The sequence below is a fragment of the Drosophila gunungcola genome, assembly GCF_025200985.1.
Source record: "Drosophila gunungcola strain Sukarami chromosome 2L unlocalized genomic scaffold, Dgunungcola_SK_2 000052F, whole genome shotgun sequence".
In the NCBI taxonomy this organism is placed as follows: domain Eukaryota; kingdom Metazoa; phylum Arthropoda; class Insecta; order Diptera; family Drosophilidae; genus Drosophila; species Drosophila gunungcola.
In genome coordinates, this window is record NW_026453165.1 from 513849 (window position 1) to 533779 (window position 19931).

General features: G+C 41.6%; 5 protein-coding genes across 9 annotated transcripts in view; 1 reads left to right on the forward strand and 4 right to left on the reverse strand.

Annotated features, from left to right (window-relative positions):
* Positions 1–4817, reverse strand: part of LOC128253575 (1-phosphatidylinositol 4,5-bisphosphate phosphodiesterase classes I and II) — a 46769-nt gene extending 41952 nt beyond the window's left edge. For all 4 annotated transcript variants that reach the window (XM_052982070.1, XM_052982068.1, XM_052982069.1 and 1 more), the window contains exon 1: positions 4540–4817. The gene's annotated coding sequence lies outside the window, so the exon portion shown is untranslated. The remainder of the gene's footprint in view (positions 1–4539) is intronic.
* Positions 4818–5494: 677 nt separating this feature from the next.
* On the reverse strand, positions 5495–13671 carry LOC128253583 (phosphatidylinositol 3-kinase regulatory subunit gamma). 2 transcript variants are annotated; one of them, XM_052982082.1, is made up of 3 exons: positions 13137–13671; positions 11468–12356; positions 5495–8606 (listed from the first exon to the last, which is right to left on the reverse strand). In XM_052982082.1, coding segments are annotated over exons 1-3 (1521 nt in total). In that variant the 5' UTR covers positions 13138–13671; the 3' UTR covers positions 5495–7975. The 2 variants fall into 2 exon arrangements, with proteins under 2 accessions (XP_052838042.1, XP_052838043.1); XM_052982083.1 differs by lacking the exons at positions 11468–12356; positions 13137–13671 and adding exons at positions 8684–8792; positions 8889–8986.
* A 308-nt stretch (positions 13672–13979) lies between these two features.
* Positions 13980–16543, reverse strand: LOC128253584 (stress-induced-phosphoprotein 1). Its single transcript, XM_052982084.1, has 4 exons — positions 16367–16543; positions 16017–16299; positions 14823–15933; positions 13980–14474 (listed from the first exon to the last, which is right to left on the reverse strand). The coding sequence occupies exons 1-4, from the start codon at positions 16373–16375 to the stop codon at positions 14402–14404; spliced, it is 1476 nt and encodes a 491-aa protein (XP_052838044.1). The 5' UTR covers positions 16376–16543; the 3' UTR covers positions 13980–14401.
* A 522-nt stretch (positions 16544–17065) lies between these two features.
* Positions 17066–18456, forward strand: LOC128253585 (splicing factor U2af 38 kDa subunit). Its single transcript, XM_052982085.1, has 2 exons — positions 17066–17316; positions 17380–18456. Exons 1-2 carry the CDS (start codon positions 17273–17275, stop codon positions 18161–18163), a joined length of 828 nt encoding a protein of 275 aa, XP_052838045.1. The 5' UTR covers positions 17066–17272; the 3' UTR covers positions 18164–18456.
* Positions 18457–18599: 143 nt separating this feature from the next.
* On the reverse strand, positions 18600–19555 carry LOC128253587 (protein PET117 homolog, mitochondrial). Its single transcript, XM_052982091.1, has 2 exons — positions 19288–19555; positions 18600–19230 (listed from the first exon to the last, which is right to left on the reverse strand). Exons 1-2 carry the CDS (start codon positions 19377–19379, stop codon positions 18924–18926), a joined length of 399 nt encoding a protein of 132 aa, XP_052838051.1. The 5' UTR covers positions 19380–19555; the 3' UTR covers positions 18600–18923.
* Between the last annotated feature and the right edge of the window lie 376 nt (positions 19556–19931).

Below are 19931 nucleotides of genomic sequence, written 5' to 3' on the forward strand. Positions count from 1 at the left end.
TGCCCCTATAAGCCCCCACACGACCCCGCCCCTGGGCTTGCAACTTTGGGTGAGTCCCACCACCAGAAACCCTCTTGACCCATAGACTGCTATTCGGAAAATGTTATACAAGAGCTTTTGCCATGTTACACACTTCCGTGGCCATTTCTCTGAATTTCTCTGAGAACTTCTCTCTTTTCGAGAAGCTTTCTGTGTGCGTTGCCAGGTTTTGTTTTTGTTTTGGGAAAAGCGTTCGCGGCGAAATGTTCATGTTTTGATAAGAGGAAAGCGGTTCCCCTACTTCATTAAAACCTTACTTTAGGGGGAAGTCGAGCGGGGAACAAGCCAGCCGAGCCGAGCAACAAAAGAGGGATTCAACCGACAAAACCAAACCCCCTTTGCAAACCAGAATTTATAATAGTTGCTAAATAGTTTGGCAGAACCTTCGATTGAAACGTGGGGACGATGTTTACGTGGACCTCACAGTGCCTAATCAGCATCTGAAACGGTCAGAAAATCAAATTAAAATTGCCAATAAGGGCGATGTTGTGTGTGCGCCTCGCTACGATTTGAACTTGATTTTTGGGTTTGTTTGCTACAACCCAATGCAGCCGGAAATTTTTATATATTTATTTATTTTTAATGCCCCACCAATACGCCGTACGTGAGAACAGCGTCAAATTGTCCGGATTAGGAACGCGCGCATGAAAATAGAGGAACAAAAGCAATCGACAACAGGAAGCCTAGAAGTAATGGCTTTACTTTTCCAATACCCTTGCTAACGACTGCTTTTCTATCGCATAACGTGATATACCGCTCCAATTTACAATTTTGTCATTGTTATTGTAAGTTACGTAAAAAAGCTATACAATAGCAATGACATAACTAACGTAAATTTATTACATTTAATGTGTTATGTATTTAACAATAAAAGTTAAGGTTTTATACTAATTAAAATCAGTATGAACCGTTTGGGATTGCCCTACAAAAATTTGTATACACAATAACTTTCTTGACTTCACAATACTTTTGAGTTCATTTCTTTCTCTCTGCACTTCAAGACATAGTTTTTATACAATTAAATTAAATTGAACATTATAATTCGCTCTATGACTAAGCCTAACGTATACCCTTATTTAATAGGTTTACAGGGTAGGGAAATACAAAAATTAAAATTGAAAAAGGGAAATCAGAGATGGGCAAAACAGTTGAAAAATATGTCAGTGCTTGCGGGACAGCGGAAAATATGGCATCCAACACGCGGAAAATATTGAATATTGCGCTCCACATTTCCCTTCCACCCAATACACGATTTTCACTGTGTGCCCCGAAAATGATTGACAAGGTGAGACAAATGCTTCTGTGTCGGTCCCAGTGTTTTCTCCACAAAGCGAAAGTTGCAAGATGCTTTGCCCTCCTCCAAAGCGCAGACCCCCCTGCCACTCAACACATATTTTTTTTGTACGCTTGATTGATTGCGGCTCGGCGTCCTCAAGGTCACTCGGTGGGCTACAAAAGATATGCAAATGGTGGTCCCGAACGGGAGATGGTACCGTGACTCACGTTCATTCGGGGTCACCCAACCAAAAACACCCAACTAATGGAAACTAGGCATTATTATTGCATATTTATTCGGCCATAAAATGCGGTAAAGCAGCCTCACATGGGATCACATGGCATTCCATTCCAAGCGATCCCTAGATCCACAACTAAATAAATTTCAAAATTGTTTATTTTCTTCCAAACAAATCAGCGTGCATTAAAAACAGCGAGCAGAAAATTTCAAATCCAAATAAAACATTAACATCCGGTGGGAATCCAGCGGCCCCAAACTCATCGCACTGCTTTACCCGTTGTGCCCACTGTGCGTGGGTGGTTGTTGTTCCTTTTGTTGTCGTGGGTGGTTCGCCTTTGAAGAGGGAATTTACAGGTGTTTTATCTGCCAGTCTGTTTGTTTACAAAGGTCATGAGTTCCTAGACGAGTGTAACTAAGCGAAACTTTGCAGAAAACCAGGGTACAATAAACAAGAAAGTTCTTTTCGGGCACATCATAACTTATAAAGAAGAACGTATAAAGGGATATCCCATTCGACTCAAATTTGAATAAGTTAAAATCTCAACTTTCTTAAAATTTATTTCAAAAGATTCGCGACGTTTTAATTTTAAACCTCCTTTCTCTTTTGTTCTTAGTAAGTTCGCTTTGAAGTAGGGAACTACAGGTGTTTTATTTGCCAGTCTGTTTTTACCGAGGTGTTGAGATTTTAGAAACTAAATTAAATTGAAAAACCAAAAAAAAATCAGAGGCCGAGGAAAATTAAAGACCAACTAAATTATAACTAATAATTGAAAACTTATACAGGCCAAAACAAAATAGCTAACATTGTACTATCAAATTGCACTATTGAAACGCACTTAGTATAAAATATATACTAAACTTGACGCTAGGACAGTTTTGTTTTTCGCCTAGCTTCTTATAAGAGCATTTCTTTAGGTGTGTTAAACTGCGTTACCCTAATCTTAATGAAACCACAAGCCAATTTTGGTGTTCATGTGGTACTTGTTTGAAGAATTAGCATAAGGCCTACACATTTATAAATACTACACAAAAGACATTTCCATGATAATTCGCTAATAATCGAGTCTTTTTATCCGCCCGTTTCTGTGGTTGGCTGATTTATAATGAAAGACAAGCAACCCGACGTAGAAAAACAACTGCAAACTGGGAATTAAGAGAAATATATATTTTACGTGCTTTCGAATAAAAATACCGTGGAGATTCTCTTTGCCAATTGCAACAAATCGAAAAAACACATGAAATTAAAACAAGAGCTCTTCAAAATTCGCATTTGATTTATTTATAAAGCGATGATGACGTTGCCATTTCGGATCGAATCGGGAACAGTCTGGTTTTTTTTTCGGGTCTGCCTGTGGACGCGAAGAAATTTTAAGTTGTGGGTGCTGGAGAAGAAATTTCCTGCGCTAAAACATTTAATTTATTAATGCGATTTATTAATAGAGCGTTGAGCGCTGAGTCGGCAGGTGAAAGGTTGATGTCGAAGGATTAATTGAGGGTGGTTTAATAGGGTTGAGGGGGTGGACATCAGCGCGTGGCTGACAGCATGAGAGGGTGGTCAGGGGTGAAAGTCCCCACTTCTCTCTCCGGTTCGAAATACCGCGTGGTTATTGTAATTAAAGTTATGTACGATATGTGCTGCCACTTTTATACACTTGTATTCACCGCACACTCCCATCACCTCCCCAAGACTCCCCAAATTTTCGATCGTCTTTTTAATGGCGCCTGGGTGCGGCCCACAAAAATAATTTACAACTTGTTGTTTTTTGGTTGTTTTTGTTTTGTGTGAGGCTGAAGAGGGTGCGGAAAGGGAGGTGTTGGGGAGTAGGGCAATCGAAGTGAAAAAGGCGGCCAATTTACCCAAGATAATGACTGAATAATGAGAGAATTGTAAGCATATGGCAAGCCAGAAATAAATCTGGATAAAGAATTATAGGGTCAGAGTGAAACTCTTTTAATACAATGTATTTGGGAGCTTCAAAGAGCAACTAAAAGGGTTGTACATATGAACACCAAAACTTCTATTTTACCAATCCAGTTAGTAATGTTAATATTAATTCCTTATAATTTGTAGTATGAAAGGTTTTCCACAATAGAATTATAGTTACGTATGCATGCATTTTTAATCTTCATTGTGTAAATGCGTATAAATTATTGTTTGTTTTTTGTTTTTAAAAAGCTATGAGGTTATGTTGAAATTTCAATAATTTGTATTATTATAAATTATAAATGGTATAGTCGACAGAATATTTTAAAATAAAAACTGCATTTTCAAAAATAATTAATATTACTATGTACATATATCTCTTTCAATTATTTTTATGATTGTTCCTATGGGAGCTATATCGATAAGTCATCCGAAACAGTAATGCTGATCAAGAATTTACCCTACACTGCGTTGCAAACTTTCAACAGAAATTATAACACTCTCTGTATAAAAAAGGGTTTTGTCGAGACTTAAATAAAAGCACAATAGTTTCGTATGGTGAGTGTTTACCTAATTATAAATTTAACTTAATTTCAGACAATTTAAATTAATCCATTTTTATTTGAAACTCAGAAGAAGGCTACTCTCTAACAATAATCTCACACCGCCCCCTGTAACCTGCGCCTCCCTTAATTCCTCTGAACGCCTGAGCCCCTGATAAGCGGCACTGATTAAGTTCGGCACAAAAGCAAGCAATAAGATCACCCCCACCGATCGAATAGGCCCCCACTGCCCACCACTTACAGTTAACCCCTCACCTCGTCCGTCCACCTTCCCCGGGGAGTGTATAACTAAGATTACGGCATCTCTAAGCTCGGTGAGCCGATCCACGAAAAGAGAGCGGGAGAGAGAACGGGCACCTGCCTCCTTTTTTGTTAATGCCATGTTATTCAATAATTTGCTTGCGTTCTAAAATTTTGATTCAATTGCAAGCTAACACACACACGCACTTTTTGCTATGCTATTTGCCAGGTTAATAGTATTAAACACATTTAATTACCTGAGCGAGAGAGAGTGAGCCAAAAGCGGAGCTTTTCCGGAGCGAGCGGGAGAACGACACTCCGTTATGAAGTAATAATGCTGCGTTTGTTGTCGCCGTTTTTGTTTCAGCATCGCCCAGCAAATACAATGCCCAAAGTCATTAGTTATTCATAACTTTATTAGCTACAGCAATCGAAAACGCCGAAACGCCCCGAAGATTGTCCAAAAATTCAAAATAAAAAAAATTCGCGAAAGCCCAAACACCCAACCGCGAGTAAAAAAATGCTACTAGAGATGGGGATAAGTCGATGCCAATGTCATCGATGTTTTCAAAGTATCTGTCTTATCGATAGTTGACTGGAACCATCGATGTTTATCCATTGCGAACGAGAGCTTGTATCGATAGGCAAGGCGCCCATTCTTTACGCTGCTGATTTCGATATCTTATTTTGAAAAATGGTCACACAGAAAAAGGCGCGCATTTGAAGGTATTTTTTAAATGTCGAAACTTTCATAAAGAAAAACCCGATTCTAAAACCAGTCAATTGTAACTTTTATAAGAAAGGATTAATACTACAAGCTTTAAAATCGTTTATAGCCTTAAGCCTTAAAATTTCGGTATTGGTATAAAAGTTGTAAGCCAATTAAGGGCTCTTCAACATCAGCTGAGCTAATGACCCTCCTATTTAGGTCACTCTATTGCGATTCCCCCAAAATTGGAAGCCAGACACTTATGAAGTGCATGTTTACCTTCGAACGATCAGCCGACTCATGATATTCGTTTTTTATGGTTTTTCCTTTTTTTTTGCGATAGCTTTCTGCCCAGCTCAGCGGCTTTCTGTCGACGAAGGTTCATCAAAATCAGAACCCACAGCAAAATAATCAGGAAACCTGAAGAAAAGCTCCATTACAACTGAAGAATCGGTTAATATGTTTGGTATCTGTGATTTATGTATATGTAAACTTCTTGCAGATGTTTTTTCTTTCGATTTTATTATGGATTTTTTCGTTTATGTTATTTACGAACATTTTTTTAGACACAAATACAAATACATACAATGTTTTCATCGATTTTTTCGTCTCTTTAAAAAACTACTACAAAAAAATGGTTGTTGCTGTTGTTTCAGTTGTGGTTGCTGTTAGCGCTTAAATATCTACAACATATAGCATTCTAGAGCACACATATTTAATAAGTATGTATGGGTAAATATCTTTATATATATTCATATAAAAAAATACAACAAATTTGCAATTCGTTTCACATTTAGTTTCGTCGCCTTCCATTGTTTTCATTTTTAAGTCTTCTTGTTCCGGTCTGCGCCAAAAAATGCAGACGCGAAGCAGAGATAAGAAAATTCACACACAAATATTTCCAATTTAACATTTAGGTATGGCAAAAAGTCATCGTCTACCAGGTTTCAATTATAATTGATTTCGATCAATCATATTTTGAATACACTTAATCCTTCACTGCTACTTGTTTATTTTTTTTGTTCTTATTTTTTGTTATTTTTTTATGTGTGTTATGTTTTGTTTGAAACGCCTTTTACAAACTAAATTTAAAACTTATAAATACTACAACGTACGAGATCCGCCAAAATCTCATAGAATTTAAGCAAAATGAAACACACAAGTTACGATTTAAATAAATTAAATTAAGAATTAAAGGTAAAGTATAGACTAATGGTTATATATGTATATATATAGAAATATCTGAAAAACGCGCCAGTGTTTGTGTGTGCTTTTTAGTGGACAGCTCAATTTCAATACCGATTTGGGGAGAATGCAAACAGGAAGATTGAAAAGTTTCCAACTGGCTTAGAACATTAGGGTGGCACAGGAGAACAAGGGAACGCAAAAAGTACCCTTTCCCAAAACGCAGTTTGAAATTTAAGCGAATATTTGACGTAGCTATGATGCAGCTGCTGCTTAATGTAGACAAGTTAGAAGAACTAAGTTCATTGAAGTTTCTAAACTATATTTCGTTGGGAAAGAGTATTTTTAAAATAAATCCCAGCAGGTGGGTTAAACTGGCATTCCTTTCTATATGCTAAATATCAGTTGTGTAAAAAGAAAGCTTAATCAGCATTTTTGCCTATTGCAGCGGTTTGTTATATGGGCAACCATTTGTCTTTTTCCTGTTCCATTCCTTGTATATATTAACAAATGTTAAAAATTTTATAATTACATTTTCGATTGCACTTTGTTTTTGTTTTGCTTGTTGCTTTTGTTTTTTCTTGGATTCATTTCTTTTCTTTGTACATTTATTTTTTGCTTCAACTCGGTGTGTGTGTGTTTTTTGTGTGTGGTTGTGATTTAATGAAAATAAAGGCTTTCTTATTGACAAAAAAAACAATACATGGGAAATTACTAATTTAGCAACACTCAACTGATCACATCGAGTACGTATGTAGATTTCCTTAGAACTACTTCAAATCAATCATAATATAACAACAAATATTAGAGCAAGGGGTGGGGCGCAAGGGGTTGCGGTAGTCGGTTGTCAAAACCTTAACCTGTTCCTTTGTTTCGTTTTTAAAATATTTACATGAGCACGAATAAATGTGATGAAGAAATGCAGAACATTTCTTCACGATCTCCTACCCCGCCCCTTTTGACAACGCGCAGCGTGATAACAATAATTATAAGGGAAACAGGAGAGGGAGGTGATACAACAACAGATAGCTTAACTTATCAATTATCAAGCGAAATGCAGTATTAGAAAAAAATATATATGTATGTATATAAAATTAATCATACTTGTAATATTAATAAGATTACTTTCTCAATTAGAAAATTTCGTTCTTAGACCAAAAGCTTTTAGCAAGCCATCAAACATGATCACCAAATATGTTTACTCGTTTGTGTTACTTTTTCTGTTTTTAGAGCCTTCTGATTCCGAAGGGAAGGCGGGGGGACAGTTGGACTGCCAGCGCCATCCATCACACACAAAAAATAATCATACACAGATATATTGCATATATAGCCTATATATGCCATTTTACACACTCGGCGATGGCCGAAATAACAGCACTGCAAGAGTAACGCAAAGTAATTCGTTTTAATTCAACTCTCACCGCTTAATATGGAAACTCGAATAGCTGAAACAGCTGAAACAGCTGAGGTAAGGAAAACACTTTGTGACAGGGAACCCTTTTTTCAGTAAATAATATTATCTTGGCAGTTGGGCTTGTTAAATATCTAATTTGAATACATTTTCAACTATATAAAAAGGCTTCTTTCGAAAAATAGCTGTGCTCTACGATTAGTTTTGAACCCAAAACGAAATTGCTTGACTTTTAAGGCATTCTTATAACAAGTTACAGCCTTGCGACAGCGCCTGAAGTGCTATTATTTGGACAACAACCGCATTTATATCTAGAGATAGAGAGAGTTAGGGCTTTGGAGCGAGCTAGATTTAGAGGGATAAATAGCTAGCCTGAGGTTGGGGACTCCTACTGCGAAGTGCTGAAGTTTGAGGGCGAAATAGATGCGGGAGGCGTCTCCGTGTCGTGACTTCCCAATCCGTCCACCTGGTCGTGGTCCCGGGACCGACCCGTCGGGATGGGAGCACTGCTGCCCACCATCGGCGGCTGCCTAAGCGTGGCCGCCTGCTCATACTCAAGATCCATCTCCTCCTGCAACTGGGTCAAGATCTGCTGCGGATTTTGCTGCCAGTACAAAACGGGCCAGCGCAACGTCGTGGTCAGCGTGTCGTTGTGCTCCTCCAGCGAATTGTTGGCATAGTGCTCCACCAGCTTCTTGAGCGTGGGATATATGTTGTAGGGGGCGGCAAACCCGAAGCCGCTCTCCGTCTCGTAAATAATACAATGCTGCACGGTGTTCTTGCAGGCAATCGACAGAGCATAGTGGCCCGCATCTCTCGCCCGAATCAGGAACGTGCCCGGTGGCGATCCTATCAGCAGCTCCTCCGCATCCTGGCGCTTGGCTTCCTTCAGCAGCCAGAGGGCTTCGTTGCTGTGGGGCTGATTTGACACCGTTTCGTAGTGCTGCAGCCACTTGTCGAAGCCCATCTCTAGGATCGTCTTTAGATCGTCGTCCTTGATGTTAAAGCCTTTCAGGCGTCTGAAGAAAATAAGAAAATTGTGGCCGAAAGTTAGTGGGGCTCAAATACTATTTGATAACAATGTGTTTGGCATTACAAAAGAATTTTGTCCAAGACAAGATGGCTTAAGGAACACATATGTGGGCGCTTTAGATTCAGTAAGAGAAAACGTCTGTCTGTCCGAACTAAACTTCCGTTTGAACTCCCTGTGGGAAATTAGACTTTTTTAGACTCCAAACTTATATTTTTAAACAATGTTTCTTAAAAACCATTTTTCGCAAATATATGGAACGAAAACTTACACTGTTTATGTAGGTGTGGTGTACGTGGTTTTCTAGGCGTAGATAATCTGCTATTTACATCGATTTACCCTCATGACTTTGCCTCCTTATCTAATCATTTCGAAATTTAAATTGTTAAACTAACTTTTAATACTTAAATTTATAAATTAATAATGTTCCTTTCAGTCCTGATTTACAAAACAATTGTTGCAACTTCTTAATTACAATTGATAAGAAGCCACTTTGTCTTCCAATTATATAAATTCCGTACTCGAGAACTCTCTTTAGCCTTGGCTATTAATTAATTCCGATTAAAGGCGATATCGATGACTAGTCATTAAGTTCGATTTTGCCTGTTATCGATGCCTCATCTAAACCGTGTGCAATTTCAACTGACGGCGAAACTCTTGATTACCAAATGCGACTGCCGTGTTCCGGCCGCCGTTTGGTCTACGAAAGCCTAGACCAGCGGGTTTCCGCATCACGATCGGACGATCAGGCAATCAGGGGGGGCTCTTTGTTGACCGGCTGGCTATCCAAGTGACTAAGAGGACCAGAGGCGCGATAAGCGCAAGGCAGGGTGATATCATGCATCTTTGCAGCTATGAAACCAAGTTAGGACAACGCACAAAAACTAAACGCTTGCCAAAAGACCTTTATCTAATCGGAGCGGAGTTAAGTGGGAAAGTAGGAGACTTGCAGGCATTTGTCTCATGACGGTGGCCGTCTAATCTAGCCAAGTTTGGAGACACAAAAGCAAAAAGCCTTGAGGCCTGCAAAGGTTTGCAAAAAGCAGACCAGAACTATATACAGACATTAGGTACATAGAAGTGAAGAAGACACTCGAAGAGAATTATAAAACACTCGGCAGACTTTTAATGCCTGATAAACGAAGCTATCTTCAGCAAGGCGCTAACCTTATCTACAGGCCTGCGCTGACACTCGCGCTTCCACACTCCAGGTAATACCCATAGAAACCGAGAAAAATCATCCAACGATGACGTACTTTACAGTGTAAAGGCCTGTTGCTAGGCGAAAGTCACCTCTTGCTTTTCGAACTGCCGGAGATTGTGGGTAGCGCGGAGATGGATCTAAAGAAATGAACAAGTTTCGCTAATCACAAAAAAAATTAAGGAAAAAAAAATTCCCCATGTGGTCGGTTTCACGCAAAAGTTTGGCAGATAAATAACAGAGTGTAATAAAAGAGAACTCAATCCGATGTTACACTGTAAATTGCGTTCGGAATTCCGAGAAAATTGCAGGGATCAATCAATAGAGCTATTGGCACTTTAAGAATTGATAGAATTAATGAATAAAACCGATAGCGACATTATACTATTTGACAATATTAAAAGTTAATACATTTTCAATTTCCAACCTAAGCTTTAGTAAAGTTTATATAAATAAAAGACTTTCAAAATAATCATTTTTATGACCTTGGTATGCAAACACCCAGTCAACAAATTTAAAGGCACACACTAATGAACACCCGATAAAGTTCTCCATATATTGAAAGAAATTCTCTAACGTTTTAGCTTGAACTCAAAAGTTACCCCACACGAAATTACGTTGATAAGGCAAAACAAATATATACTACTCGCATACAAATAAATATTGCACATAGCAATCCGATATAAGCTTCGATTCGGAGACCGAATGCCAAGACTTGCCAATCATGCAGATAAGAGTGTTAGGATAAGGTACCATCCATTTATTCCAGTTCTGAGGGGGTTACTTATCGTCCCCTCCAGCAAGTTGGACCTCCCTGGGTCGAGACCTTGTATCCTTTAAAGTTCCAATTCTTTTAAGAGCGACTTTTAAAATACAAATTTTAAATTAGTTAGTAATCCCTCTATTTTCTTGCATCTATTAATTTAGGTTTTGTATCTATTTGAATTTGTCTTCCTAGCCCTAATGCATAGTAAGAAAGTCGCATGCCAGGGAGTGAATGGAAAAGGCGGCTGGCCAGGCACGTAGACGCTCCCCTGGCGTGGAGAATTCGAGAGATGAGCGGGAACGGAGGCGGCTGCCGTTAACAGTGTTATGCCATTATTATCGGTATCGTATAGTATCGGTCAGACGAGCTGCCGACACTCCGACAGAATGAGTGATCGGCCGACTGAGCCGCTTGTAAAATGAACCAAAACCGTAGAGTGAGCATTAAAATTCCTTTCCTCGGTGGCTAAAAACTGCAAACCAGAGGTTCTTGGCTGGCTGGTAAAAGAATATTCCTAATACAGCTCAATATCTTGGATAGACACTTAGTTTTTTCTTAATGGAGCCTTTAGTTGAAATTTTTTGGTGTTTTTTTTTCTTTCAGCCATATCAGGAGTAAATACTGAAACAGCATTTGTCATATACAAAACCAGTACACCAATATTCCATTATAAATGGTTGATGGTTAGTCATACTGTCGAAAATAAATCTCGGTTACCCAACATGAAAAAGTTTACAAAAATGAGCAGCCAAAAATATTGAAGCTCTAGATTATTTCATTAAAGGCGCATCTTACGAACAGCTGGCTTTTGTAATTGTTTCCTTATATTGATATACAGTTAAAAAGTTGTAAAAGTTTGTAAAAGTTTAAAAAAATTACTTACTCTATGTACTTGTCCTTGCGCAATTGCAGTACTTGGAGTTCCGGCTTAAGGGCGTTGATCTGCCGCTCAAGCAGCAGTTCCTCCTTCTTCTTGTTTTCCATGTACTGGTTTAGGACCCGTCCTTTGGCCTGAAGCACTTCGAGCAAGTTGAGAAGGCTCTGTTTGTTGTCTTGCAGACTTCGACGGGTGTTAGCATTCGCCGCAGCGGATGCGGCTCCTCCGGGGCACGCGTCTCCGGGTCCTCCAACCTCCGTGGACGGCCCATCCGCCGGCGCCTTTATGAAGGATTCATTGAGCTTGATCTGATTGCGGAATATCTTCTCCGCATTGCCAAAGACACTCTGGTGCAGCTTCTTCTCCTGCAACTCCTCCCGAATCGCATTGAAGGAGTTCCGCTTCTGCTCGAGATTCTGCTCGATGTTCTGGAGCAGATGGCATGTGCGAATGAAGTCGTTGCTCAGCAGGCAGAGATCCCCGTGCGGCTGGGATTCCTCGTCCTCGCAGGTTCGCACTATGGGATTGCTTAACGTGATGTCCAGCGCCTTGTTGTACATGCTTAGTGAGTTCTCCTTGTAATAGTTGATCATCTCCACCACCGAGTTGAAGAGCTTCTTCTCGATGAACCCGTACATGCGATCCATGTGACAGATCTTGATCAGCTTTTCGCTGCCGTCCTTCATCAGGGTCAAAGTATATTCGCCCTTTTTGGAGAGTGCGTCCCGCACCAGGAAGCTGCCGTCCGGTTTTCCGTGCAGGATGCTCTTGGCCACCTCCCGCGATATCCGGCCCCAGTACCAAGGCGCCAGGCGCAGCTGTTCTTCGTTGGGATCGACCAGCGATCCTGGCGCCTGTGGTCGCATCGTGGAGTAGTGCAGCGGGGAGGGTTGCACTGAAAAGCACAAAATTATTGTGGTATTAAGAAAAATTAAAAATTTTTTTTTTGCCAAGACGTCAAAAATGAAAAGCCATCTGGCGGACTCGTTTTTTTCCCATGTAAATCCTTTTAGAAATCGATATGGCAGTCATGATTTAAAACCCTAATTACTTTTCGATCCGTTAAAAAAATGTTGTAATAGTGCATAAATCAGATATGTAAGACGGGATTTAATTTTATAGTTAACGAAATCAGATCCTTATAATTGTATCTTAAGGGATTCTGTCAGAGATTGAAAAGATTTCTATCACAAGCAAACTTATTATCTGAAGCCTATGATACTAAATTGACATACCTAAGTGACTAAATATTGAACTTAATCCGCTGCAAAAAGAGTAAGTTAAGTTACAGGTGTATAAGGTAACTTTTAGATCAGATCCAAATTATTGGATCTTGAATCAGAGACTTCAAAGCAAAATCTCAATATCAAGCAATCTCATTGTCTTAATCCTATGATTATCCTATGATAATCAGCTGCGATAGGAGTATAGGCCCTCAAGGAATCAATATCTCGGTAAGGAGAGCTATTATTTCCCAATCTCTTAATATATATTGGCCACATACATATGTGCCAACAGAAGCAACAACAAAAACTCGGTGTAAATCGAGGCATGTAATCGCTGGCGTCCCGGCTCTCTCGAGCTTCCGCTCCCGCCCCCATCCGCCCCGCTATCGCCCTCTCGTTCTAACGCACTCGGGCCTGTTGCCAAGCGCCCCCGAAACGCAAATACTCACTTTTTGTGGCTCTTGTAGGGGTTTTTAATGGGTATAAATTCCTGCGATGCGGATGCTGGAGGGGTGGACCAAACAACACTGGATTTGTGGGTTGCGGGGACTACTCGCTCGACAATTCGCTATATAGCAGCTATAGCTCACCACTCACCACCACCAGCGAATGGAACACATCTTTCTTTTCTATATTCTCGATTTCGCGATTCGACGAACGAACACTGATACACACACCGACGCACATGCACGCACACACGCACCACCACCAACGCACACGATGGACACTACGACACACTGGTTAAAAAAATGGTTGGCTTGAGGTTCGAATTTTGGTGCTTTTTACACACTTTTCGGTTCTTATCGTTGGCGAGAAACTTTCTCAACCGCAGCTGGTTCAAAACATTCTCGTACGGCACTTAGGGACGACAGAAATCGGGGTTTAATCACAATATATCAGCACACCATTATTTTCTCGAGTAGAAATCGTGCGGTGTTGGACAGCGCTGTTGTTGCCATGCCACTTGCTGCGAGCACGACCTTGTCAACACTGGCGGTTTCCTGTGTTGGCGAGGACGAAACAACGTAACGGTTGGGGCCAATGACGTAGGCGTTGCAGGTAAAGAATCGCCCACTGTTTCCAAAGCTAACAGAAAACTAAATATATTTTTTTAGTTTTTTAAAGTATTTATTTATAATTTCTAAATATCTATCGAAATTTAGATGAACAAAGTTACTAAAATTATTTGGCAGCCCTGGAAAAAACGTAGGTCTACCAGTCGCTAGTGCTGAAAACACTTTGTCATCGTAGCAAACTTTTCAACACTTGGGCGGTAAATTCAAAGTCATTGCTTACCATTCTTTGACTCATTTATTTTACATTCAAAAACTTATTTTAGAGCTAAGCTACAGCATATTTATTGTAGTAAGAAAATAAGGACCTTGACGTTTGGAGCCTACTCCATCCATCTGCGTAAATCAACTAGGCAGACATTTATCAATGATTTTGTTTTCTCCTTCTAGTTTTAATTTATTTAGTTAGTTGTAGTGTTATCGTCGATCTGCGATTAGGCGTTGCGATTTCTAAGGTAATTACGTTTAGCATTAATTGTGGCCCGTTTCATCAAAAACGATATACTAGTTAACCAGCTTAAAAGTGCCATAAATTTTGTATAATGCGTATTATTGGGTGTTTGTCTCCTGAATGTTTATCAATATGGTTTGTGTGTGAGATGGTGAGTGTATGAGGGTGTGTGTTTGTGGGGTTGGAGTGCCTAGTGTATCTGAATGATGCCCGATTCCAGCAGTTTCATTATCTTATCGGCGATGGCTGGATTCTGCAAGTGTCTGCAAAAAAAAGTTGGTTAATTAAAAACGAGTTCAAACACTTTTGTAACCGATACTCGTGGAGATAGGGATGTATTCTAGATCAGGAGGTGACATAAGAGGTCCCGAAGTGAGAAACTTAATATTGAGACTTTATATAATTCGTCTGAATTGATACTTAATAACAATTTTATTAATATCAAGTAATCATTAACGTTAAAATATGTTGTTCAAATCAATTCAAAGTAATAAATGCTAATTGAATTCGAGTGGACTTGCTCACCATGAAAACCGAAAGTTCTAAACCTTGTCCACCAGAAACCACGAAATCTCAAACGAGTAGCGGGTAAATTTCAAACAAGTACTTACTCTTTGACCGCATTGGGATCGTTCTGCATCTGCTCGAGAATCATGCGCATGGCCGGGTCCTTGAGGATTTGCTGGATCTCCGGGTCGGACATGGCGTTCTTGAGCACCTCCTGCGGATTGCGTTGGAAGTTCATCGAGCACTGGCGGTAGCCTTCGACGGCCTCCGCGTTGTTGGGGTCCAGCTCCAGGGCCTTTTGGTAGGCGGCCTGGGCCTTGGATTGTTGCTGCATGCCCTGCAGGATCTTGCCCTTGCGGATGTAGCCCTTGATGAACTTCTCATCCAGCTTGATGCACGTGTCGCAGTCCTTGAGGCCCAAATCGAAGGCGGCCAGCTTGGTGTAGCAGGCGGCACGGTTGCTGTAGAGCTTGGGATCATCCGGGTTGCGCTTGATGGCCTCGGTGTAGTGCTTCACAGCGTTGCTGTAGTCGCCCTTCTTGAAGTAGTGGTTACCCTGCTCCTTCTCCTCCTCGGCCTTCTCGGGATTGATGTAGGCCCTTCGCTCCTCCTCCTTGATCTTGGCCTCCACCTCGCTCAGCGAGGTTTTGATCTCCGGCGTGCGGTGCTCGGACATGGCCTTCTCGTAGTACGCCTTCGCCTGCTTGTAGTTCTCCAGCTTGCGATAGGTGTTGCCTATGCGGGCAAAGGACTTTGCTATCAGCTTGAAGTCGGCGCGGCTCTCGCGTCCCACCTCGATGCCCTTCTCGCATTGCTTGATGCACTCCTCGTACTCCTTACGCTCGAAATAAACGGCAGCTATGTTGTTGTAGAAGGTTATATCTGTGGGATCGTGTTCGATGGCAGCATTATAGTGTTTCAGGGCCGTCTCAAACTCCTTCTTCTTGTAGGCGGCATTGCCCAGCTCCTTCTCCTGCTTGGCAAAGTACTTCTTCTTCTGCTCCTCGGTCATGTCCTCCACCCGAGGCTCAGTGGGTTTCTGGCTCGCAGCCGGTTTCGCAGCCGGTGGTGGCGATGGAGCCCTTCGGCTGCTCGGCTGCTGAGGATCGACATCCATTGGCAAGTCCCCATGCGTCTGCATGTAGTTCAATGCCGAGGCAGTGATCTCCTGGCGACCCTGCAGGAGTATAGCATTCTGGGGGTCGTACTTGAGACCTGGGTGGGTAACCAAAGTGAGGTTAGGTCGGGTGATTCATGATGGCATATGGCACTTAGGCTGGATTTAGAGCTGGACCTACCCTCGTTGTACGCCCCAAAAGCCTTCATGAAATCATGCAGACCCGCGGCGGCGACTCCTTTGCGGGAGTACCCCTTCGGCCAGGTGGGATTCAGCTCGATGGTCTTCTCCGCATCCTCCAGGGCCTCCTGGAACATGCCGGCCTTGGCGAATGCCGCCGAGCGGTTGCTGTAGAGCACATGGTTCTGGCCGTCCAGCGAGATGGCCTCTGTGTACGCCGCCACAGCCTCGTCGAATTTCTCGGCATTTAGCGCCTGGTTACCCTTTTCTTTGAGTTCGTTCACCTGCAAAAATGCAAAAACCGCAAGGGTTTTAGGTCGCCCACGCGTTGCCTTTGTCCCGTCTGCTCACCTTGTCCATTTCTGCTGGTGGAGCGGATGACGGTCTCTATTTACTGGCCTTTTTTCCTTTTTTATCGCTGAGTATAACACGCTGCAAGTCGTGCCAGGTTAAAATGCGAAAAATGCCGACTTTTCTAGAAGCAAATGAACAGGGTTGTCAACGGTTGTTACGGTCTTTTTAAACGGCGGTTCAAAACTTGGCTAAGTTAAGTTGTTAAATATCACAAAAATAAAATTAAGCTAATAAAATCCAAAGCTTACGAAAAAATGTTGTAGGTTTATTTAAATGAATTCAAAAAACGCTGACAGCCCATTTAAAAGGGAGTATATCGACAGTAATGTCATCACATTCATGAACTGCTCGATTTTAAAGTATAATTAAGAGGTTATGTACCTCTTAGCCTTTTTGCCAGCCCATTTTTTTAATGTTAATGTATCGCTTCTCATTTGTTCAGCAAATTAATATAAACTTAATAAAATCATTAACTCAAAAAAAGTTAATAAACAAAATTTTATGATAAATGATTTCTCCCAAAGTACTGACATCATCGATGGTATCGATATATTAATATATTTTTTAAAATTATTCCAAACTTAATAAAATCCAGAGTTATTTTAAAGTGAATTCGACAAAATTTCAACTGAAATTTCTGGGAATATATCGATTGCCGAAGTATTTCCATTATCGATAGTTCACACAAACGTCGATTTTTTTGTAGCTCTAGATTTGAAGCTGGCAACGCCGCGCACATACGACCAGACGCTGCTTTTCTACGTGCGGCAACCGAAAATAATTGAAAATTGGCCGAAAATAAACAGGCGGCGCACATAATTGCAGTTCGAACGCGTTTCAGAGGCAAGCGAGCAGCGAAGTTACAAATTTTGGCAGCAGCAACAACACAGCACAGCCGCCACCATGGCCGAGTACTTGGCATCCATTTTTGGCACGGAAAAGGACAAGTGAGTCGCATGGCACAATTTTTTTGCCCGGAATTAATGACCCAATTACGTTCCATTCGACAGAGTTAACTGCTCGTTCTACTTCAAGATTGGCGCCTGCCGCCACGGCGACCGGTGCTCGCGCATCCACAACAAGCCCACCTTCTCGCAGACGGTGCTGCTCCAGAATCTGTACGTGAATCCCCAAAACTCGGCCAAATCCGCGGACGGGTCCCATCTGGTGGCCAATGTTTCCGACGAGGAGATGCAGGAGCACTACGACAACTTCTTCGAGGACGTGTTCGTCGAGTGCGAGGACAAGTACGGCGAGATCGAGGAGATGAATGTGTGCGACAACCTGGGCGACCATCTGGTCGGCAATGTCTACATCAAATTCCGGAACGAGGCGGATGCGGAGAAGGCGGCGAACGACTTGAACAACCGGTGGTTCGGCGGGCGGCCGGTGTACTCGGAACTTTCGCCGGTCACCGATTTCCGCGAGGCCTGCTGTCGACAGTACGAGATGGGCGAGTGCACCCGGTCCGGCTTCTGCAACTTCATGCACTTGAAGCCCATCTCGCGGGAGCTACGGCGGTACCTCTACTCCCGCCGCCGCCGAGCCCGCTCCCGTTCCCGCTCCCCGGGACGCCGTCGCGGCTCCCGCAGCAGGTCAAGATCACCGGGGCGACGGGGAGGCGGTAGGGGCGACGGCGTCGGCGGCGGAAACTACTTGAACAACGAGCGGGACAACATGCGCGGCGGCAATGATCGCGGTAACGATCGCGATCGCCGCAAAGGAGGAGGAGGCGGCGGCGGTGGAGGAGGAGGAGGTGGCGGCGGCGGCGGCGGCGGTGGAGGACGGTATTAAATCTCCTGGTCATTTTTTCAACACGGTGGCAATTGAGAGAGAGACAGTAACGGACAAGTAACAACGCCAAGTATCGTGTATTTTATTCTCTGCGTTAGTTTTCCACATTTTTATCACTTCGGAGGAGAGACGAGAAGAGAAGGAGGACGAATAAGGATGATGGGGTGTTCCACCACCACCTATGTACAAACCCCCCGCGAAATACTTTACCGAGCGCCCATTAGAATTGTAATTTACTATACACACATTCGTAATAATAAATCTGAGTAATACTATATGTATACAGAAAATAAGGAAGCTGGAGTATCAAACTATCACCTGCGAAGTGGGATACACATAAATGTCAAGAAACTAAGGTACGTATGGTGAACAATAATACAAGTGTTCTCGAAACAATGACTTGTCTAACTGGTAACCATAGTTTTATTATATATAAAATGTTAGCTGTACTTTACCCAGAGGAACATGTGTTTTCTGATATTAAGGGTATTTATGATTAAAGTAAATCATTTTTTTAATTCGCAAGTTTACATTTATTTTAAAATGCAGATAGGCTTACTTAAGAGGAAGAGTAAAAATTAGATATATTTAAAATGGAACTATTTTTATTTACAACGATTATAGCCCATCTGCAGTCCAAAAATCCATTTTAGGTCACGTTATAAAAGATAAAGAAGTAATTTTAAACAACTAATGCCTTCTATTAACCAGAGTAAGTCTTACAGTGTACAATAAGTGCATGTTGAAAGGCTTGTTGGGATCAAACTTTGTCTGATGGTGGGCTTAGGGAACCAAGATTAACTGACTGGTCTTCAGCCTGCGAAACAACGCCGGATTTCTGGGCTCTTGGCTGCAGCTGAAGCTCAGATTCTTGGTATTTGGTGCAGGCGTCGCAATTGCAGCCTTCTTTTCTTGGTGGGGTGGGCGTGTCAGAGGAGTTGCTGGTCGCCTCCCTGGCCTTCAGTTGCTTGGTGATGTCTATTTGCTGCTGGAGCGTGTAGGTGTTTTCGTGTTTCCGCCGCTGCTGCTGCTCCACATCCCGCAAAACCCCATCATGCAGTCTCAGCCTGAAAGGTGGATGTCTGCGGGTTATAGATTCCCTCCGGAATATACGGCTCACTTACCGGTCCGCCGATTGTTTATAGTGCACATAACCTATGATCGCCGTGGAAACGGTGACTGCCATGCCCAAAGTCAACCGCGAGGCTGTCGACATGTCTGCTTTTCGACCTGAAGCTGAACTCCGCCAGAATTGCCTGCACTATGAATTTGGGTGTCGTTTTGTGTGATTTTTGGGTTGTTTCGGGTTACGACATGACACTAAATTTGAATGAAAAACACCAGCCAAATGTAACAGGGATGAGAGTGGCCAGTTTACGAAAGCCAACTTTTCCCCCCTGGCAGTTGCAGGGCGGAAAAATCGAATTTGAAAATCATATTTGAATGCGTAAGCTATTCATTTTGCGACTTGATAGTGGTACTAATATTTTTAACGTTCACTTCAACTAAAACAACATTTATACAAACCAAGGCAAAAAAATAATCTTATAAGTTCATAATGACATTCTTAGTTGTTTATAGCAACAAAATAAAGTTAAATACATTTTGAAAATCAAAAATATAATGTTCTTTAAATTTATTTTTAAAACGTTTTGTAAATGAACTTTAATATATTTAGTAATTCCTATTATCAAGTAAAGTAACGCTATACTCTATTATTCTGTTTTATATTTAACGTTTCTTATCTCTTGCTTTGACGCAATTCCAT